This window comes from Molossus molossus, unplaced genomic scaffold (assembly GCF_014108415.1).
Source record: "Molossus molossus isolate mMolMol1 unplaced genomic scaffold, mMolMol1.p scaffold_m16_p_24, whole genome shotgun sequence".
Taxonomy (NCBI): domain Eukaryota; kingdom Metazoa; phylum Chordata; class Mammalia; order Chiroptera; family Molossidae; genus Molossus; species Molossus molossus.
In genome coordinates, this window is record NW_023425360.1 from 4,325,556 (window position 1) to 4,345,693 (window position 20,138).

Here is a 20,138-nt window from a genome sequence, read left to right on the forward strand (position 1 = left end):
GTGACAGGCGAGACCTGTGTCCCATCACACGTGCAGCATGCACAGAGTGGTGCACCAGGGCTCTCTGGGGGCAGGGGGGTGACAGGAGAGACCTGTGTCCCATCACACGTGCAGCATGCACGGAGTGGTGCACCAGGGCTCTCTGGGGGCAGGGGGGGTGACAGGAGAGACCTGGTTCCATCGCACAGGCAGCATGCACGGAGTGCTGCACCAGAGCTCTCTGGGGGCAGGGGGGTGACAGGAGAGAGCCCGTGTCCCATCACACAGGCAGCATGCACGGAGTGCTGCACCAGGGCTCTCTGGCGGCCGGGCGTGGGTCCTCTGCTGTCCTATCGGCTCTTCTAGCTCGGGGTCCTGAGAGAACCAGCAGTGTCCCTCTTCCCTCCGGGTCACACAGGATGTTTATGACGGAACATAACCACAGAGGACGTGGAGGGAGGTGCGGTCCTGGGAAGCCCCACGGGTTCCCTCCTGCTGCGCCCCGTCCATCTCCCCTTCAGCCTCTAGCTGGCGCGGGTGAGCCTGCACTGGCCGGAAACACGGCAATGCTCTGGTGAGCACAGTTGTCTTTTCAGCTGCTTGTATTTTTGTATTTTTATCCTCAAGGCTGAAGGAGAAGCCGACTGTCATGAGAGGTTTTTGGTGGGTTTTTTTTTTTTGCTTTTCAGGTCAAGTCTTAAGTATAAATATCTCTTTAAGTCAAACTCACAGACTTAATGGAACCATAACTCTGAGACAACCTCAGAGCAGCAGGGGACTGGGCTCTTGTCCATGGATATAGACAATGGGCCGTCTCCTGCACCAGGACAACATGACAACACTCTGCCCAGGCCCCACCGCAGCCCAGGACTGTCAGCCAGTCTGAATAAGGCACCACAGGGAAGCTGACAGCACGGGGAAGGGGACAGAATAACTGGCAGTCTGCTGAGTGGCTGAGGAAGCAGCAGGAAAAAACACTTACCTGAAAGAGATTTTGGAATGGTTAGAAGACTTTCATGTACCAAGGGGTCATCGGCTGCATTAACCAGCATGAGAGGCACATAAATCTGAACCAAGAAAATAAAAAAAGAATTAAGTGATCACTTCCCTTTTGCAGACCTCATTGATTCAAGGCTCAAATTCACTACCAGACAGGTCTCTGAGGCAAAGGGTAGGGGGCCAATGCCCAGTGTGCTGAATAGGTGGATTAAGGACACCGGGTCCCCTGGCAGTGACAAGACTGCTAGCTGCTGCTGTGACTCCAGCCCTGGCAGACGGTGCTGCTGGGGCACGGGGACCGCCACGCCAGGGTGTGTGTGACTGCTGTGCTCAGCTGGGTTCTCTGGCCTCGGCTCTGGGCGGCCCCACAGTTCTGTAACGGTGCAAAGGAAGACACCAGAAGCCTGGGTGCTGATGTCAGCGAGGAGGGGTGGCTCACGTGACCCACGGCTGAACTGCCGTCCACAAGGACCTGCTTCAGCTGGGGCTACCAGTTTGCAACAGGTAGGCATAAACAGGGATGAATGGGAAGTCCTGTGTTTGAGTAAAAAGAACATTTGTGCAAAGATGGAATGAGAGAGACTGGTTGGTAGTGGTTAAGGCAAAAAACATAGGAGATTATGCTGGCCAGAAAATTTAATACACATCAAGTTCCTTAAAGCAGCTAGAAACTGCCTTAGTATAAACCAGTCTCCTTGTCAACGACATTTCCTCCTCCTTCCCATACGGAAACACACCTATTTTACTGTGATCACCAGCCCATGGCAGGACTTTTGAATTCAGTCTCAGCACTATGCTAACAAAATACACGATGGCCAAAACAAGGGTCCAGGACCGTCAGAAATCTACGCGGATCGCCCAGGAGGAGCCGCGGCAGCAACCAGGCAGGGTTACACTGTCGAGGAGGCTAACGGGAAATGGGTGTTTTAAGGGCTTTTACACAGGGGAGCAGACTGGTCCTGCACTGCACTGAGGGGCAGCACGGGGATTAACACGTGGAGGTCACAGAGGGACAGGGTCTGGTTCAGTAAGAAACCCAAGTTAACAGCTGGAGCGGTCTGAGCCAGGTTCTGGCTCAGCTGCCATTGGGGAAGTTGAGGAGGGAAGTTGAGGAGGGAGCTGTGACCGGGCGTGAGGCTGGACGAGGGCGCTGACGCCGGTGCTGTCACTCACCCTGTGCAGGTACCGCATGCAGCTCTCTTCCTCGTAATACTCCTTCAGGGAGTTGTAGCCATGAAACTTCCTGGGACACACACAGAGGACAAGGACAAAACGTGTCAGAAGATCGGAACGCTGAGGGGATTTAATCCAGCTCCAGTTCCTGTGCTAACTGGTCACATCAGGAGAACATATATAGGCACCAGAGTTCAGGTTAACTGGCCTTGGCATCTGGGTTCACATCGTGACCCTGCCACTTACTGGCTGTGTGACCTTAGGGAAAGGGTTCAACCTCTCTGAACTTCTCCTCTGTAAAACGAAGACAAGGACAGGACCTTCCCTAACGGTGCTGTGAGGTTTATGACATTCAAGTGTGTACCAGCACGGTTACTGACCCAGAGTAATTACTCAATAAGTGTTATCTATAGTGATTATTGGCAGATGTTACATCTTCTGAGGCAGTATAAAGCCAGATGTCACTAGAGACACAAATTGAAATTCAAAGGCATTTACCAGAACTTTCTTCACAACAGAACCTGCCCTGGCAGAGTAACCCTGAGCACTGACCTGGAATGAAGTTTGCACTAAGTAAGAGAACAAGAGGTGCAGAGCCACCGGCTCTGCCCAGCCATGGAGCAGCAGCCACAGAGAAACTGACGTGGAACAAAGCCTCAGTGTGGGTCTGCCCTGGGCTCTGAGAGGCCAGGAGTCTGATACCAGCAGGCCGAGTCAGCCGCAGGCCAGAGGCTCTCTGAAAACCTCAGTTCTTCCTGACCCAGGATAGGGCTCCCGGTTTTTCTATTCTGACTGGGGTCTTCAAGATATCTCTCCTCCCCAAAGCTGTGGATTCTTCCTGCAAGAGGATGTGGACACACCTCTGCCTGGGAAGGACCCAGAAAACTCAGGCTGGATTATCGGGATCCTGTCAACAGGGAGGAGACCACATGCTGATCACCTCCAGGACATGTGTCTTCCTGAAATCAGTCCCTTGTGGTCTCAGGGGACAGAGAAAGCCCTCCAGTCCTCCAGGATCACCAGTGACAGGCTTATGAAGAGGCTGCCCAAACTGGTAAGATCATTCAAGCGGCTACTACCCAGCACTGTCAGAATGGCTAAAATGTCAGAGAGGGTTAAAGAACATTCTCTTTTGGGCTTCAAAAAATCCAGAAGATGAATGGGAAATCAAAATAAGTTTGGGGTTTTTTTCTTCTCATTAGACACACCTGTCTCAAGCGAGGGTGGGTGGAATTCATTCTCGCCTCCTAACACACCAGCAATTTCCTAGTGTCTCAACAGGCGTCTTTCAAGGTTACTTGGCATAAGAAGGTGACTAAGATTCCATAAGAAAGACAAGTACCAATCTCGTATGTTCAGGTCAGTACCTGCCTATCTACCGAATGAACGTTAGCTTGCTTCAGACCAGGCCTAAAAGTATTAAATAAAAAGGGCAATTTTTTCAAAAGAGAATGATGAAGTCAGAGATCAACTTGACCTTCCCCAGCCTAAGGCTAACCTCAATCAGAAACTAGCCAGGAAGGAGGGCACTGTCAGGGTCTCTACCTCAGGGGCATGGAGGGGCCGGGCAGGGAAGGGCTGACGAAGGGAGATGGACAGGGTTTCGCGCCCCCAAAAGAGGTGCTGTCCATTTTTCCTATGACGCACAGTCCTCTTGGTCTATTTTCACTTGCGACAGAGACGCAGAGAGCTACAAGAAACGTTTCCTTTTCCTTTCCCTCGCTGCAAAGGCACATTATGGGGCTCCTGAGCCCTGCCCAGCACGGAGCACACAGGCGGGGAGAGGACCGTGGACAACTCGGGCGTGGATGCTCCGGCCCCAGTTCAAGCTCAGTCCTGCCACGCAGGGGTGCAGAACGAGGGGGCAGAGCCTCTTCCTATTTTCCAAGAAAAACTAGAATTTTCATTTTCTGTGAAACCTTCTGTTGATTTTAAACATTGGACATTTATTTTTTTTTGGGAAAGTTATAACACTAACGGGGGCAGAGAAAAACCCTCGTGCTGGGCAGTGCTGGCCTGGGCCTCCCGCCTGGCCCGTCGCTGAGCAAGTGGGGACATACCTCATCACGTTGTCATCGATCTGCATCAGGGACGTGGCCATGTAGAGGCGGCTCAAGTCCGAGTCCTCCAGGCTCTGAGGCTTCTTCACATGGTCTCCAAAAAGAGCTTGTCTAGAATGAGACACAAAAGCAAACAGAATAAAATGCGAATGGGAAACCAAACAAAGCGTCACGCACACTGGAAACCAGAACGTTCAGAAGCCCCCATTTCATGTCAGCGAAACTGCAGCACAGCTGGAAACAGTTTTTAATTGAAAAAATTCCAAAGCAGAAAGAACCAGAGCCGAGCTGCTTCCCTGCCCAGAGGCAGGCCGGGGGCAGGCTGACAGAGCATCTAGGCGAGCTAGACGCGGATGCCGTCAGACCTCAGATGGTCTCAGGATGAGCTGGTGCTGGTGACCTGTGAGTAACTGCGGGAAGATGGATGTCAAGACCTCAATTTCCTTTTCAGGGGCAGCTAGACAAACTCAAGACGGAGGCTAAGCCTAGGTGACCATTACAAAGCCTTCACTGCAGGGGAGATCTCGGGAGGGCAGTCACACCGTGCGTGGTGGGCGGTCAGCCAAACTGTGGGGGCCTCGTCTTTACATTGGTGGTGACGCTGCCCCCCCCCAGCAAAACCCCTCCATTTCCTTTCATGAGGTGTTTCTGTCTCTTGTTTTTGTTTTTTTTTTATCCTCACCCGAGGACATTTTTCCATTTTTTGTTCAGACAGAGCGGGAGGGAGAGAGAGGAAGAGAGAGAGAGAGAAACATCGATGTGAAGGGACACATCGAGTGGCTGCCACCTGCACGACCAACCAGGGCCGGGGACAAACTGCAACTGAGGTACGTGCCCTTAGCGGGAACCGAACCCAGGTCTCTCTGTACCGCAGGTCGACGCTCCAACCACTGAGCCAAACCGGCCAGGGCTGTTTCTGTCTCTTAACAAGGGAGAATGGTTAACCCATTTAGCATTTGGGTAAATTAATGGCTCTCCAAAGTGTTAGCTAAAAAGCTAATACATATACTCGGTAATCATTTCTATTTAGGGTGACAAAAAAGGTAGAGGTCAAATGTACCCTTTTAGACTCCCATTCCCAGCAAGGGCTCTCAACCCACAGGTGGAGGAAGACTGAACTTGCTTTGAGGTTTGGCCCTTCAGTGGGAAAAGGTCATTATGGAACTGAAATGTTCTGGTTTCCATTCACAACCTCTTCCAAAGAAAAGGAACAAATTCTTTTTTTATTTTTACATTAAACATTTTTTTTCCCTTTATTGAGAAAGAGAGGAAGTGAGAGGGAGAGAGAGACAGAAACATCGATGAGAAAGAACATCGATTGGCCGCCTCCTGCATGCCCCCCATTGGGAATTGGGCCCACAACCTGGGCATGTGCCCTGACCAGGAATCGAACCGGTGACCTCTTGGTGCATGGGTCAATGCTCAACCACTGAGCCACACTAGCCAAATGAGGAACAAATTCTTTAGCATTCTCCCGCACACTGCCCCATAAGACTATTAGGAAGATTATATACCTATGGGGTAGAACTTACAATTTCAAGTGTCCCTGTTATACAGTACTATATATGTTATATATCAATAAAACTGGGAAACATTTAAAAGTACAATGTTGATTAAAAAAAAGTATTCCTGAAATTTCTAGATGTTTACCTTTCTGTAGTAAATTTTAAAAAATGTACATACATTTAGAACACATCCAAAGGACTCTTCCAATTTGCTAAGACATACATGGTGGACCTCGGGGACTAATCAATTAGTGGCAAGACGGGGGCCTGCAGCAAATCCAGTGTTCCCTGGGAGGGGTCGCTGTCCGTCCCAGAGGTGTGGGAAGGCGAGCCCAGGGCTTGGACTGGGTGTCAGAGGCCTGTGTTCACCTCTCTGGAACCTCCCCAAATCCCCAAACCCATCCAAACCTCAGCTGAGCCATACCCAACTCAGGGCCCAGCACGAACTGATGTTCTGACACCACGGGCCGAGTGAAATAGTTATGTCCAGCCAGCCCAGGACACAAGTCTCCTGCTGTCCTCCACCACCCAGTACCAGGACCTGGGCCTGAGAGCCCCCTTGCCCAGGTGCCACGTGAACCCATCCACACGAAACCCAATCTGGGTGCATGGCCAGGACTACGAATACCACATTTTTAGTTGTTGAAAAAAAAGAAACTGATCATTTCGTCAGATTGCCTTTCCTATGGTGGTGCCAAAAGAACCCTAAAAATGTATTTTTGAGAGCCCAGTATGTGCCAGGTTCTGGGACTCAAAACAAGCCCAAGGCCTTCAGGGCACTAACATTTAGTCCTAGAAGCGGGATTCATACCAGGGAAGCAACAGAAAACCCACTTGGGGCTAGAGGCGCTGGCTTCACGGAGGAAGGGAACTGGGATGGATCTGAGAGGATGGGTCGGTTTGGACAAGATGATGTGCATTCTCCCAAGAGCACAGTGGTATGGCAGAGGCCAGAGGGCGGGGAGAGAAGATATCAGACAGTAACCATCATGATAAATCATGCTATTCATCAGGGGCCAAACCACCAGAAGATTCTGAGCAGATCTGATCCCACACTTTGCACCAGGAGCTGGGCTCCTGTCACTGTGCTGCTTGGTCAGACTCCCCCCACACAAAGCATCATAAGGATAAAGGCTCCTAGCCAATAACCAGCCTCCTCAGGACTGCCTGAGGACAGCCATCCTCAGGAAAGAATGGTGTAGCAGCAGACTCTCTCTTGGATTTACTGGGAACGATGAAAGCAGAAAGCGATCTGGTGAACTTGGGAGCTTGGAACAGCTTGTTTCTAACCAAGTCACAAAGCAGTCAGCAGAGCATCTCCACCACCCCCACTCCTTTATTTGCCCTGGGGAAATAAGAGGCCTGGCTTTTAGTGACTCCAAAATGAGCTGAGAAGGGGCTGTCTCCCGAGTGGAAGGTGACGCACCTGTGCGAGAGGATGATCTTCTTCATGTTGTCGGCCATGAGGAAGTTGTAAAAGCGCCGGCACTGGTCCCACTGCATGAAGGTCTCCTGGGCCCTGAAAGAACCACAGGAGAGTGACGGGGCTGCGTCCTGGAGAGGACGTGGGGCGGGGGCAGCGGGCGAAGATGGCTCTCGCCGCTGACAGGTGCTTGCAGAGAGCACCGGCTCCCTATGGCGGAACGGGGCTTTGCGGCACTCAGACCATCTGTACGGGAACCTTGGAAACACGAGGAACCTCTGCGGGGACACAGGCTCTGTTGGTGATGCTCCCAGCACCCTCTTCCAGTACCCTGGCCTCTCCTTATTCACAGAACCTGCCAGTACCAAAGTCTGCTTCACCCCTCTCTGTTTGGCTTCCTACCTGCACACGTTTTTCTGGCTAAATAATGGGAGTGTGTAAAGGGTGGTGGGTGTGGAGAGGTACAATGCAGCAGAGAGCATCCTAAAACAACTTAAAATGTTGAGGGGACCTGAGCCCTGGGCAGCACCAGCACACGCAGGGCAGTGGTGTCTCCCTGAAATGCCCCAGGCCCTGTGTGCAGGCCACCGGGCCTTAGCCCTGGTTTAGCTCTCTGTGCTCCCGAGGATAAAGGCGCCTCTTTCTCCCGTCACTGCAGGAAGGTGCTGTGACAATGAGCAATCATGAGTATGGAGGTCACTATGGTCTCAACGAGGGCCGCTGTGGACTCTCTCTGCAAAATGTACAACGTCTCAGACTCTAGTTTCCTGGCTTCTTCTTTTACATCTTTTTGTAAGAAACTAAAGTACAGCCGACGTACAATATTATATTGTATGTTTCAGGAGTACAACCGTTATTCGACATTTATATACCTTACTAAGTGAGTGCTGCAATAAGTCTGTCACTGTACAGTTATGATACTACTGACTATTATTCCCTGTGCTGTACACGACATCCTTGTGACTTGTTTTATAACTGGAACTTTGTAACTCTTATTCCCTTTCACCATCTTTGTTCATCCACCCACCTTCCTCCCCTCTGGTAACCATCAGTTTATGTTCTTAGCTTCTTAAACCACCTCAGCTTCAATTAACTCCAACACCTTAGCTCATCAGAAGGGCTGATCATGTGCTCTTGCCAACAGCAGATGGCGCTACTGCAGCAAAATGATAAAAGGCTGTTGTCGTTTAAGATTTTGTTCATTGAAAACATGAAAAGCCCGACGGGTGTGGCTCAGTGGTTGAGCCTCGACCCATGCACCAAGAGGTCGCAGGTTTGATTCCTGGTCAGGGCACATGCCCAGGTTGTGGACCCAATCCCCAGTGGGGGGCATGCAGGAGACAGCCAATCGATGTTCTCTCTCTTCGATGTTTCTCTCTCTCTCCCTCTCCTTTCCTCTCTCTCTAAAATCAATAAAGAAAAAAATTAAAACAAAACAAAACAAAACATGAAAAGAAACGTCCTAACCCTCTCTTATCAAACCCAGGGCTCTCTGAACACAAAGTTGGTGTGCACAGTAATTTCGCGCACTTGGTTCAGGAAGGGACTCTATAGAGATTCCAATTTTACAGATGATTGAGGGCTTGCCAAAAACTGGCCCGTGTGTCAGGTGAGAGCAAAGTCCTCAGGCCAGGCCCTGCTCCCTTGAGCCCTGTTGTCCCAGAGACTGCGCAGGATGGGACTTTGGTTAACTCTGGTTACCTGCTGGCCATGAACTGGAGTTGGATATTTTTGGTCAAGTCAAGACAAAGGAACATGTCTTTTTAGCTGGCCCTCTCAAGAGTAACAGGGAGCAAAGGGGAGGGGTACCAACAGGAGGAGCAGGGGACTATAACCTAGTCCTGCCGTGCTAGAGCTGGAGAGACCACGGTGATATGTCTCCCAATGCAGATTCCTGGCCTATGCCCCAGATTCACGAACCAGAATCTCCAGGGCTGGGGCCCACGAAGCTGAATTTATTCTTAACGCGATCCCCCAAGTAACTGTTAATGAAGTGAGCTAGTCACTAGTTCACCAGATGGGTCTTTGTGATCCACTTCTTATTTTATATTGAATAAGGATGATGATATTAATAGTTACTGACTCGCTTTCTAATTGGTCATGCCCATTAGTACTACAAAAGACATTTGAATGAAGAGTGAGCATAGGCAACACTGTGAATGGATCTGGAGAGTTTGGGAAGGTGTGTGTGGTGACTGGAGAGAGATCCAGGTAACACCTGTCTCGAGGAGACTCAGAGCTTCCCCTCCAGGACTTGCCCTGTGGGGCTCTGCTAGCAGGAGACTGAGGGGCAAGGCAACCCTTTACCAGCAGGTCCTTTGTGGTGATTCTGGGACGCCTGAGAGAGACGAGGGCACGGATTACATGACTCTACAGATCCCTTCAGATGCCACCTGAGACAAGTCTTCGCAGGTAGGAGGAATCTGGGATCGTAAGGCCCAGCTGTCACTCTGGTTTGCCTATCTCCCGTGTCCTTTCATAACCCACAGTTGCATGAAACTCCTGGAGCATAAACAGATTAAGTCTTTTCACAAAGACTCCCAAGGGAGACAGCAGCTATAGGGAGCTCTGGCACATTCAACTACGGATCTGATCCCAAAATGCAGCTGCAAATCCCAGGCTTCAGGAGTGTGACAGGACAACTCCTGTGTATGATGTGGAAGCAGACGACCCAGAAACCTCTGCCACATTTCCCACGGTCTTCACGGAGCAGTGTCTGGTAACCTGGGGCATCTAAACAAACAGGCACTAATGGAAGGACCCGACGGATGACAGAAGTGAGGTGGGGTCGCTCACCTCAGCGCGCTGTACCCCTGGCACACGCTGACGCAGCATAGGACATTTTCTTGGTTTGCTTGCGTCTCCCCCAAGTATTTGCACACGATGTTGCCACCCAGGCTAAAGCCCACAACGACCAGCTGGGTCAGGGGGTATGTCTTCTTGATGTAGTTCACCATGGCTCCAAATTCCCAGGTGCAACCTGTGGGCAGAAAGGTAAGGACAGGCCATCATGTCAGGTGCGACAGAGACTGGAGAAAATGTGGGCTGGAGGGTACTACACAGATACCAAGATATTAACAGAGAGAAAAATGCGTGTGCGTGTGTGTAGACAGGTCTCTTTGGCTACCTGGAGAGAAGCTCCCAGTTGCCCCCCAGTATATAAGGAAACAGGGCACTAGTAGTGCCCATGAAGAAAGGTACCAGGTATCAAACACATGGGTGATGCTCCTTCAAAGGTTATCTGTCCAGATGCTCATGGAAATCAAAAGAGGTTCAGAGTGTGCATGAACACGTATGTACACCCACAGATATAAACAAAACCAACAGCAAAACCCTTTGGGATTAGCTTCTTAGACTACAAAACAGGATAGGATGCTGTACCCATGTGTATTATGATTCATGGCGGTAAGAAAAGTACCAGATGGATGTTATTTACAGGATCTTCTTGTGGGGAGGGAAGAAAGAACAAGTTCAGTCCAGAGGGATGGCCAGGATGCTCTGTAGGGTTCGGAAAAAGTGCTCCTGGTGACGGAAGGACAGCGTGCCAAGGGAGGCCGGCCTGTTCAGAAGCACACACCGGAGACCGATGAACAGAGCGGGGTGCTGGGCCTAGTTTACCCAGGAGGAATGACCTCAACGGGGGCCCTTGGGAAGCCGGGGAAGCCATGTTAAGTCTCAGCAGCTCTGCTAAGAGAAGCAGGCTGGTGGCCATACATGGGTGAAGGAACTCATCACATCCTTCTAAAGCCCAACCCCAGACTCAACCAAAAATAAAACCTAACACGGAAAGTTAAGGCCTGCGGCAAGAAACAAGCATAAGACAGACCGACAAAGAGAGTTTGGATTTTGTGCCTGTTTTTAAAAGTATAGATCTTTGGTGCAGCAATTACACTTTTGGGGACTTTATACTGCAGAGGTGTGGAAGCTGTACACACGTGTGCAAAGATGACTGCAAGAATGTCCACTGCAGCCTCCCCTGTGCTGCAGCAGTGGCTGGTGCAGCTCGAGATCGGACAGTGTCTGTTTGCTTAAGAAACGTACCAACAGATTGACGAACCTCAGAGGAGGGAAGAGCTAAACCACAGAACTTAAATGCATGTGTGGGTAACCAATGGACAGACACCAATGCTGGGGATGGGGGCGCGTTGATCGGAAGGAGGGTGTCAATGGGGGAAAAAGGAGAAGCATCTGTAACAAAAATACATTAATTAAAAAATAATTTTAAAAAAAGTTTTTACTATACTTAAAAAAAAATAAAAAAGTAAATAATTGTTTTTCCTGAAAAAAAGAAAAAAAGAAATGGTACCAAGGGACTTATTTTAAATTGTTAGTAAAACCTTTAATTGTCCACCATTTCTTTGGAGTTTTTCCTAATTTCGTTCATCTCTTGGCTAATTATTTCTTTCTTTATGTTTTGTTCTAACATTGAATGAGCCTCTATTAGGTTTCCAAGTCCATAAAGCAAAGCTGTTCTTGGTCCTGTTCACCACTGCACCCCTGGGCCAGGCACTCACTCAGTGTCACCTAAATGGAGGGACCAGAGACGATGCATGTTCCAGGCGTGTTCTAGGGACTCACACAGACGAGGAAGCAGGTTGAAAGGGATGAGTGACTGGCCCGATCTCACACAGTGAGCAATTAGGAGTGCCGAACTCTGGACCACGTCAAACCTCAATGCCTAAGTCCTGTGCCTTGTATCCCAAATTTACAAGTAACATTACTGCAGGGGTTTGTTTTTAGTAAGAGTCTTACTTTCTCGCCATCTGATTCCTTTTAGACACAAATATCTGTACTCGGGTTTGAGACTAATTACCTGGGACCTAGAGCAGATGTTCAGATGTCACTGGGGCAGGTACAAACCTCAGATTTGCTACACTACTGAGGAGCAATTACAGCTAATTGTGTTGGCACTTTGGGAGCCTCGGTGTAATTAAATGCAAACACGTCTGATCTGGATAAAGGGCCAGCCCTGCCTGATGCCGTACAAGCTGCTGGGTGTTTCGTGAAGAGCTGCCATCTCTCCCTGGCAAGGGACAGGCAAGGACACGGTGTCTGCCCAGCTCCAGCCTTCTGATAGGTGCGTGCTGGGTCCTCCTGGGATCGATCTCCACCGGATGTCAGTTACCGAAAGCCCTTAGCGTCTGGGAGCCCTTCCCTGGGCTCTTTCACTAAGAGCTACCGCAATCTGTTTTTTAATACTAGGAGGAATTTAATGAGGTTCTATGTATCTAATCCCCATGGGATTAGCACCAGTAACAAGATTTAGGTCTCTAATCTTACTGCAGCTTCGTAGAGCCAAGATGAAATACAAGACACTGACCTGGCCGTAGAGAGAGGACTACAGGCCCGTCTTGGAAACGCAACCTGCTGAGAACAGGAGAGCCTTTTCTCAAGCTCCCACTCCTGAGCACAGGCAAGGCGAAGGCTGCCCGAAAGCTACTATTTCAAACGTCACTAACATGACTAATAGGTTAAAATTCAGGAACCCGGACACATGGTGTTCCTTGTGGCTAGAGACTTTGAGTCATCGCTGTATCCTGCATGCCAGGCCTGGGCCGGGCACATGGTGGGTGTGTCACCAGTTAGCAGGGTAAGGACATCTGAATCATGTGGAATGAGAGCACACCAAGACCTCAGAGTGTGACTGCACTTGGAGAAAGAGCATTTAAAGAGACGATTAAGGTTCGGCCAGTATGGCTCAGTGGTTGAGCATTGACCCATGCACCAAGAAGTCGCCGGTTCGATTCCCAGTCAGGACACATGCCCAGGTTGTGGGCCTGATCCCCAGTGAGGGGCATGCAGGAGGCGGCCAATCGATGTTCTGTCTCATTGATGTTTCTATCTCTCTCTTCCCCTCATTTCCTCTCTCTGTAAAATCAATAAAGGAAAAGAAAAAAAAAAGATGATTAAGTTAAAATGGGGTCGTTAGGGTGGGTCCTAATCCAATATGACCGGTATCTTTGAGAGAAGAGATCGGAACACAGACACAGAGAGACACAGACGGGGATACACAGTGGGGCGACCACTCTGTGACAACCTGGAAAAGACGGCCATCTACAAGCCTAGGAGAGATGCCTCAGAGGAAGTCAAACCTGCTAGCACCTTGAACTTGGACTTCTAGCCTTCACAACTGCGAGAAAATAAATTTCTGCCTTTTAAGCCACCCAGACTGTGGTAGTTGGTTATGGAAGTCCTAGCAAACTGAAGCAGTTTGTTTGTTTTTCTTTATTGATTTTTAGAGAGGAAGGGAGAGGAAGAGAGAGACAAAAACATCGATTGGCCACCTCCTGCATGTCCCCCACTGGGGATCGGGCCCACAACCTGGGCATGTGCCCTGACCGGGAACTGGGTCGTTGCTCAACCACTAAGCCACACCGGCCGGGCGCCAACTGAAACAGTTTACAGAGTCTGTGTATCTTCATGTTACACACTGAAATAGTCACGCATGCAATGACAGGCTGTCTGGGACCTGCTCCAAAATCGTCTTTGAAACGGGGATGCAGGAAGGGGGTGGCTTGCAGATGAAACAAGATTGGCCCTCAGCTAAGTAATTGTTGGGGCTGAATGATGGGTACATAGGGGTTTATCCTGGGTTCATTTTAGTATTCTCTCTACTTGTGTATAATTTGAACATTTCCATAATAAAAAGTTAAATAAAAACCTGGAGAGGAAATAAGGGCTGTGCAAAGACCTGTATGTGTCTATGGCCCTCAACCCTCCGGGGCCTTAGACTCCGGGGGCGGGCAACCACCGACCTACACAGAGAGAGGAAGAGTTCTTTACGGGAGAAGTAAAGGGAGACCTGAAGGAAAACACACCATGTTACTGCCCAAGAAAAGTAAACACCATAGCCCTGGCCAGTTTGGCTCAGCGGTTAGAGCGTCAGCCTGCGGTCCAGAGAGACCTGGGTTCGGTTCCCGCTAAGGGCATGTACCTCGGTTGCAGTTTGTCCCCGGCCCTGGTTGGTCGTGCGGGTGGCAGCCACTCGATGTGTCCCTTCACGTCGATGTTTCTCTCTCTCTCTCCCTTCCTCTTTCTCCCTCCCACTCTATCTGTACAAAAAATGGAAAAATATCCTCGGGTGAGGATAAAAAAAAAAAAAAGTAAACACCATAAAAATAAACTTTTCCAAGTTAACTTAGACATCAAAATTCCGATTAAAAATAGTGATTAAAAATAGTGATACACTGTGCTAGAGTTCACCAAAACTGACTTTTCCTCCCTGGGAAGAAGGTCTCTCCCCAGCCCACTGAAGTTAGGCCTGGCCCTGCAATAGGCTTTGGCTCATCAACTGTGAGCAGGTGCATCTCCATCACTTTCAGGCCGAAGTGTAAAGCTCTTCCTACTCTGTGGGGTGAGTCAGCTCTGGCTGGTGGCGACCCATGAGCTCAGGTCCTTGTGTGAGGATGGTGACAACGGAGACACAGGAACCTCAAGCAAACCCACGATGGATGTGTAGTATGAGAAAGAAAGAAATCTGTTTTCACACCACTGAGATTTGGGAGTTGTTTCTACAGCATAATCTAGTCCATTTAGACCGACACAGAAATTCAGCACAGACCTTGACACAATCATTCTGAAGTTCGACTGGGAAAGAGAAGGCCAGGGAGACAAAAGCACACCTGAAGAAGCAGTGAGCCTGGGTCAGCGCTATCGGATATTGGCCACGCCACAAAGCAACAACGAACCAATCATGGCCATTAGGTGCAGAAACAAAAGTCAACCTCCCCCTGCGAGCTCCAGTCTCTGCCCCTGTGAGATGGGGGTGCTTACAGGCCGTCTGTGTGCCCCGCCGACTCTCGCAGCTGGGCATAAATTCTAAACTGAGAAGAGGAAGGCGGAAGTCACAGTGCACTTGCAGTGAGGACAGAAACAGCGAGACTCCACGGGGCCGCGTCCCCTGCTTACCATAGGTGAACATGCGTGGCGAGGTCAGTTCAATGTTGGGCAGGGCGCCCAGGTGGTTGAGCACGGCGCACCGGTAGCCATTTTTCTGGGCATAGTCAACAAAGGTTCGGATGTACTGCTTCTCGCTGTGATTGGCAATTCCAGGGCAGATGACCATGGTGATGTCATCTATGGGGCGGAGAAAGAGATCCTGGTATATCCAATAAGCAGTGACACAATAAATCGACACACATTTCACTGGCTTAGAAAACAACAGGAGAGTATTATGCTAAGCAAATATCTCACTTATTTGTGGAGTATAATGAACAATGCTGGGAGGGGTGGGATGGGGAGGAGGGTGTCTAGGGGGGAAAAAGGAGAAACAGCTGTAACAAAAATAAATAAAGTAATAAAAAAAGAAAACAATAGGAGGAAATTGAACATATGGCTTTTCCCTCAATTCTCTGGGAAAGAATACCCCTTCTAGCTGGAGCTGCCTATGTCGGTGCCTCTCAAACTTTTTATGGGGAAGGGCTGGTTTTTAAAATTTCTAATCTGTCATGGACAGATACTTTTGAAAAATACAATAAAAATTAATTACTAAAAAAATGAAATGAAGAAAACATATAAATCTCAATGTTTTAATTATTAGAGTTAACAAATATAAAACTATTCTGCCAAATGGCTAAACAGGCTTCTGAACATTACTCTTACTCTGTATGAAATTCCGTGTGAATGAACAAAGGACCGAATGGGAAACTAAGAAGTCGTGTTTGCACAGGCCTCTTTGATTCAGCATTTTACTTTCAGGTATTCATCCTACAGATACACCTGTACATATGCAAAACAATATAGGTACAGTGTAGACTGTAACGATAAGACTAAACACAACGTAAATGCCCAGGCGTAGGAGTCTGGTTAAATAATTTATTGCACATTCCAGTGATGGAGTATTATGTAGCCCTTAAAAATAATGAGACATCTCGCCCTGGCTAGATTGGCTCAGCGGTTAGAGCGTCAGCATGTGGACCAAAGAGTCATGGGTTCGATTCCGGTCAAGGGCACGTAGTCCAATTGTGGTTCCATCCCAGCCCTGGTTGGGGTCATGCGGGCAGCAACCAATCAATGTGTCTCTCTCGAATCAATGTTTCTCTCTCTCCCTCCCTCCCACTCTATCTAAAAATCAGTGGAAAAATTATCCTTGTGTGAGGATTAAAAATAATAATAATAATAATAAAATAATGAGACATCTCTATATATACTAATAGGGCAGGTTCTCCAATACGTATTAAATTTTTTTAAAAAGCAATGTGAAAAAATTGGTTACAATACACTGCCATTTCTGTGGGTGAAAAAATACATCTATGTTTATAGATGCATTCCCTAAGTGTGGAATCATATACAATAACCTAACAGTGGGTGCTGGGGAGGGGTGGGAGAGGGGTGGGGAAGGGGAGTAGGGGTAAGAGAGAGACTTATACTTTCACTGTGTCCTCCTTGGCACCTTTTGATTTTTCTTTCATGAGCCTGAATTACCTACTTGAAAATATGAATACATATTTTTCCTTCAAAAGAAAAGTGGTATTGAAGTTATTAGATCTGATCGTAAATTTTCCTTCCAAAATTTAAAACTCTCATGTAATAGCCCTGGCCAGTTTGGCCCGGCGATTAAGAGCGTTGGCCTGCAGACCAAAGAGTCTCGGGTTTGATTCTAGTAAAGGGCACGCACCTCGGCTGCAGTTTGGTTCCCAGCCCTGGTTGGGGTCACGTGGGAGTTGATGTGTCTCTCTCACATCAATGTCTCTCTCTCTTTTTCTCCCTCTCTTTCATTCTCTCTCTCCCTCCCTCCTTCCCACTCTATCTGAAGATAAATGGAAAAATATCTTCAGGTGAGGATTACAAAAAAAAACATTAAAAAAAACCCCACAAAACCTCTTATGTAATATGCATAAAGAACCTTAAAATTTTTAGAAATGTTGACCTAATAATTCCAGTTCTTAGAATCTTGCCTCACATTTTATAATTAAGGATGCTCATCAGAGAATTAATTATAGCAACAAAATTGTAAACAAGCCAACAATAGGAGAATATTATGGTATGGCCACATTGTCGAATATTAACTAATCATTAAAATAATGTTTTTAAAGACTTTTAGAATTTTAATGACATGGAAAAATATTTATAATGTAATGTATAAAAATTCAAATTTTGGAAAAACAATGTATAGAACAGGAAGTAAGTGGAACAGAATGTTAACAATGGTATGCCGGGTGGTGGGATTATGGGAGATTCTTGTTTTCTTTCAAAAATGTTTCTGTATTATCTAAAATTTCTAACATGAGTATTTATTCCTTTTGTAGATAAAAATCGGGGTGGGGATCATAAAAGGAAAAAAGGGCTGTTTTTCCTAGAGCATTCTTGGATGGAATCCTCCCTTCCCCCCACCCACCATCATTAGCCCTTTCTGGGGACGGGGTGATAGAAAGACATCAATGAGTAAAACAAAGAATCGAGGTTTTCCCCTTTTCCACTTTCCACCTCCGTCCGGGTGGGAAGAGCAATCTGGTTAAATCACATTTTGTGCTTTCATGGTAGAAGAGGAATGAGTATTAGAGACGAGAGAAAACATGTAACTGGCTATGGCAGAGGTATAAATATTTGAAAGATCAGCTTTGAGACTTATAAACACAATGTGAACTCCTAACCTATCATTTATTCATTCCTTCTGTGACTGTTTATTGGGAACCCGACGTTCTGGACTCTGGGGAGTCTTACGTTCCAGCAGACAGACAATAAACAACTACAGGAGTAAGTTCAGAGAGTGGCAGTTACCCTCAAGAACCAAAGCGGGAAGGCACGATGGATTTACTGGGAAGAAAACACTCATTCGGGGAGGCAGTGACCATGCCTCTGAGGGGGTGACATTGGAGCTGAGATCTGAATGACAAAAGGAGGCAGCAATGTGAAAGTCTGGGGACAAGCATCCCAGGCAGACTGAACATAAATTAAACCTTCATCACTAACTACTCAGCAGTTCTATTTCTTTAAGTAACTGAAAGCTATAATATGTTTATTAGAATCTTCCCATAAATATTGACTGAGCTCCCATAAAAAATCTAAGTACCTTTGCATACTACAGAGCTCAAAAGACACGTTCTCTTCTGGTCCAAACGGCATTTAAAAAGGACTGCCAACTAACTCCACTGCCTCAAGTCCTCATTGTGAAGCACTTTATAAATGTTTATCGTGCAGGCTGGAGAGAACAATGGAAATAAGAGGTGTTCCTGAGAAACAGGTGCCCTGGATCCCTGCTTGATAAATATGATCTTAATGTGTCTTTCTGTCCATGGACACCCAAGCAGAGGGTACCGTTGCTATCTGCTGTTATCCCACAAACAAAGCCAGCCTACGCTGCATCGCTAAGCTGCAGTCACATAGGATAGTAAGGCACCGACCTGATGAGGATTAAATGAAATGACAGTATACATAAAGCACGTAGAATGGTCTGGCTTCTGTTGCTGTCATCACACCAGAGGCCTGGTCCCTCATTACTTTCCACCAAGCTTCTGTCTTTCACAGGAGTGTTAACAACTATATTCAACAATGCCTTTAAGCTGTACATGGTGACTGGCAAGCACATGGCCGAGCTAATCCTTGCCACTGGCTCCTAAGTGACGTATCTCAGCAGACTTCCCACCGGGCCCTGGAAACGACGGACAGTAAAGCTGGTAGCAGAGTGTGTACACTGTGCTCCCTCACTGATCAGTGCTTCTTCTCCGAGTGACTGCCAATCATACGGCCTACACTCACTCACCTCCAACACAATGCTCAGCCAAGGGCTCGAAGAGGTCGAAGGTCGAAGTGGCTCCATCGGACATGGTGATGAACTTCCGCTGCCCATACGGGTGTGGCGACCTCACCCTTCCCATCTTCCCATACAAGGCTGTTTGGATGTGTCCGCTTTTCCCCCAGATCAACGGTGGAATGTATCTAAGAAAGGAGACCAGAGGTCAATTTTCCTTGCATAATACTCAAAAAACCTTTGAACAAGTCTTTAGAACTATTTAAGATTTTTCCTGACAAATTACGTACACTAAATAGAAATGAGATTTTTTTAAACCTTACATCCATGCCATGATTTATCCTCTTCCCCATTTATTAATACATCCTGCATCAGATTAGCTTTAGAAAGCAACCAAGACATGCTTATGTGGACAGGATTTCAAATTTAGGGTGTTCAGTAATTCAACATGGGTTGTTTCCATAGCAGAGAATAAAAAGAAAACAAGTAATACATTCTAAACACATGCTACATGACAAGGTAGCCTCATTATCAAATGAGCTAATGTATATAAAATAGTAGCACAGAGCCTGCACTCACTAAATGCTCACCTCCTTGCCTTCCCCTGACAAGACAGTCCTGGCTGCAGTGGTTACTCCATTCACCAAACCTGCTGTTACCCTGGGAAGGGCTGCAAACTCTACCAAGTGCCTATGCGCGTGTGTGCGCGTATGTGCGCGTATGTGCAAGCGTATGCGTATGTGTGTCGGGGCTGCGAAGCATCGCATGCCTCAGAGAATGTGCGGGAAGGGCAGAGCAATGTAAATATTTGTTGAATTATTGAAGGATAAAGGCTGGTTAGCCTACGCAAAGCATGACGCAACCCTAACAAACATTCTTTGTGAAAACTCAGAGTGACTGGTCCCTGGTAGAAAAGTGCAAAACCCAGAAACTAAACACTAGGAAAATAAGACACTCCAAGGTACATTTAGGAAATGTTTACCTTTTACAACCACAGTGCGAGAGGACCCCATTTACTGAAACTGCTGTTGGTTTCTCTCCTGCAGGTTTGAGCCCAAGCTTGATGGCTGGCCAGGGTTTGTGTTCTATATAAACTAGTCATATAATATAAAGTGGAATGATATCAACCCTTCACCTCTGTATTGTATCACAGTGGTGAGCATTTTATTAATAGTTTACCTTAACCCATTTGTCAATTTATGCCTATCATTTCTATCAGACCAGATGATCCTATACGTGCTTCTTAAATTAAAGCCAGCTTATTACTTTTTTTTTTTAACTCATTAAATCTACACAAACTTAAGAGATGT

The 20,138-nt window shown here is 47.6% G+C and overlaps 1 protein-coding gene across 4 annotated transcripts in view; it reads right to left on the minus strand.

Moving 5' to 3' along the window:
- ABHD2 (abhydrolase domain containing 2, acylglycerol lipase) overlaps window positions 1-20,138 on the minus strand; it is a 64,615-nt gene that overhangs the window by 6,862 nt on the left and 37,615 nt on the right. For all 4 annotated transcript variants that reach the window (XM_036278073.1, XM_036278075.1, XM_036278072.1 and 1 more), the window contains 7 exons: window positions 18,841-19,016; window positions 15,048-15,215; window positions 9,936-10,119; window positions 7,143-7,235; window positions 4,212-4,322; window positions 2,152-2,221; window positions 962-1,046 (listed from right to left, as the gene is read on the minus strand). In XM_036278073.1, the coding sequence (XP_036133966.1) occupies window positions 962-1,046; window positions 2,152-2,221; window positions 4,212-4,322; window positions 7,143-7,235; window positions 9,936-10,119; window positions 15,048-15,215; window positions 18,841-19,016 (887 nt within the window). The remainder of the gene's footprint in view (window positions 1-961; window positions 1,047-2,151; window positions 2,222-4,211; window positions 4,323-7,142; window positions 7,236-9,935; window positions 10,120-15,047; window positions 15,216-18,840; window positions 19,017-20,138) is intronic.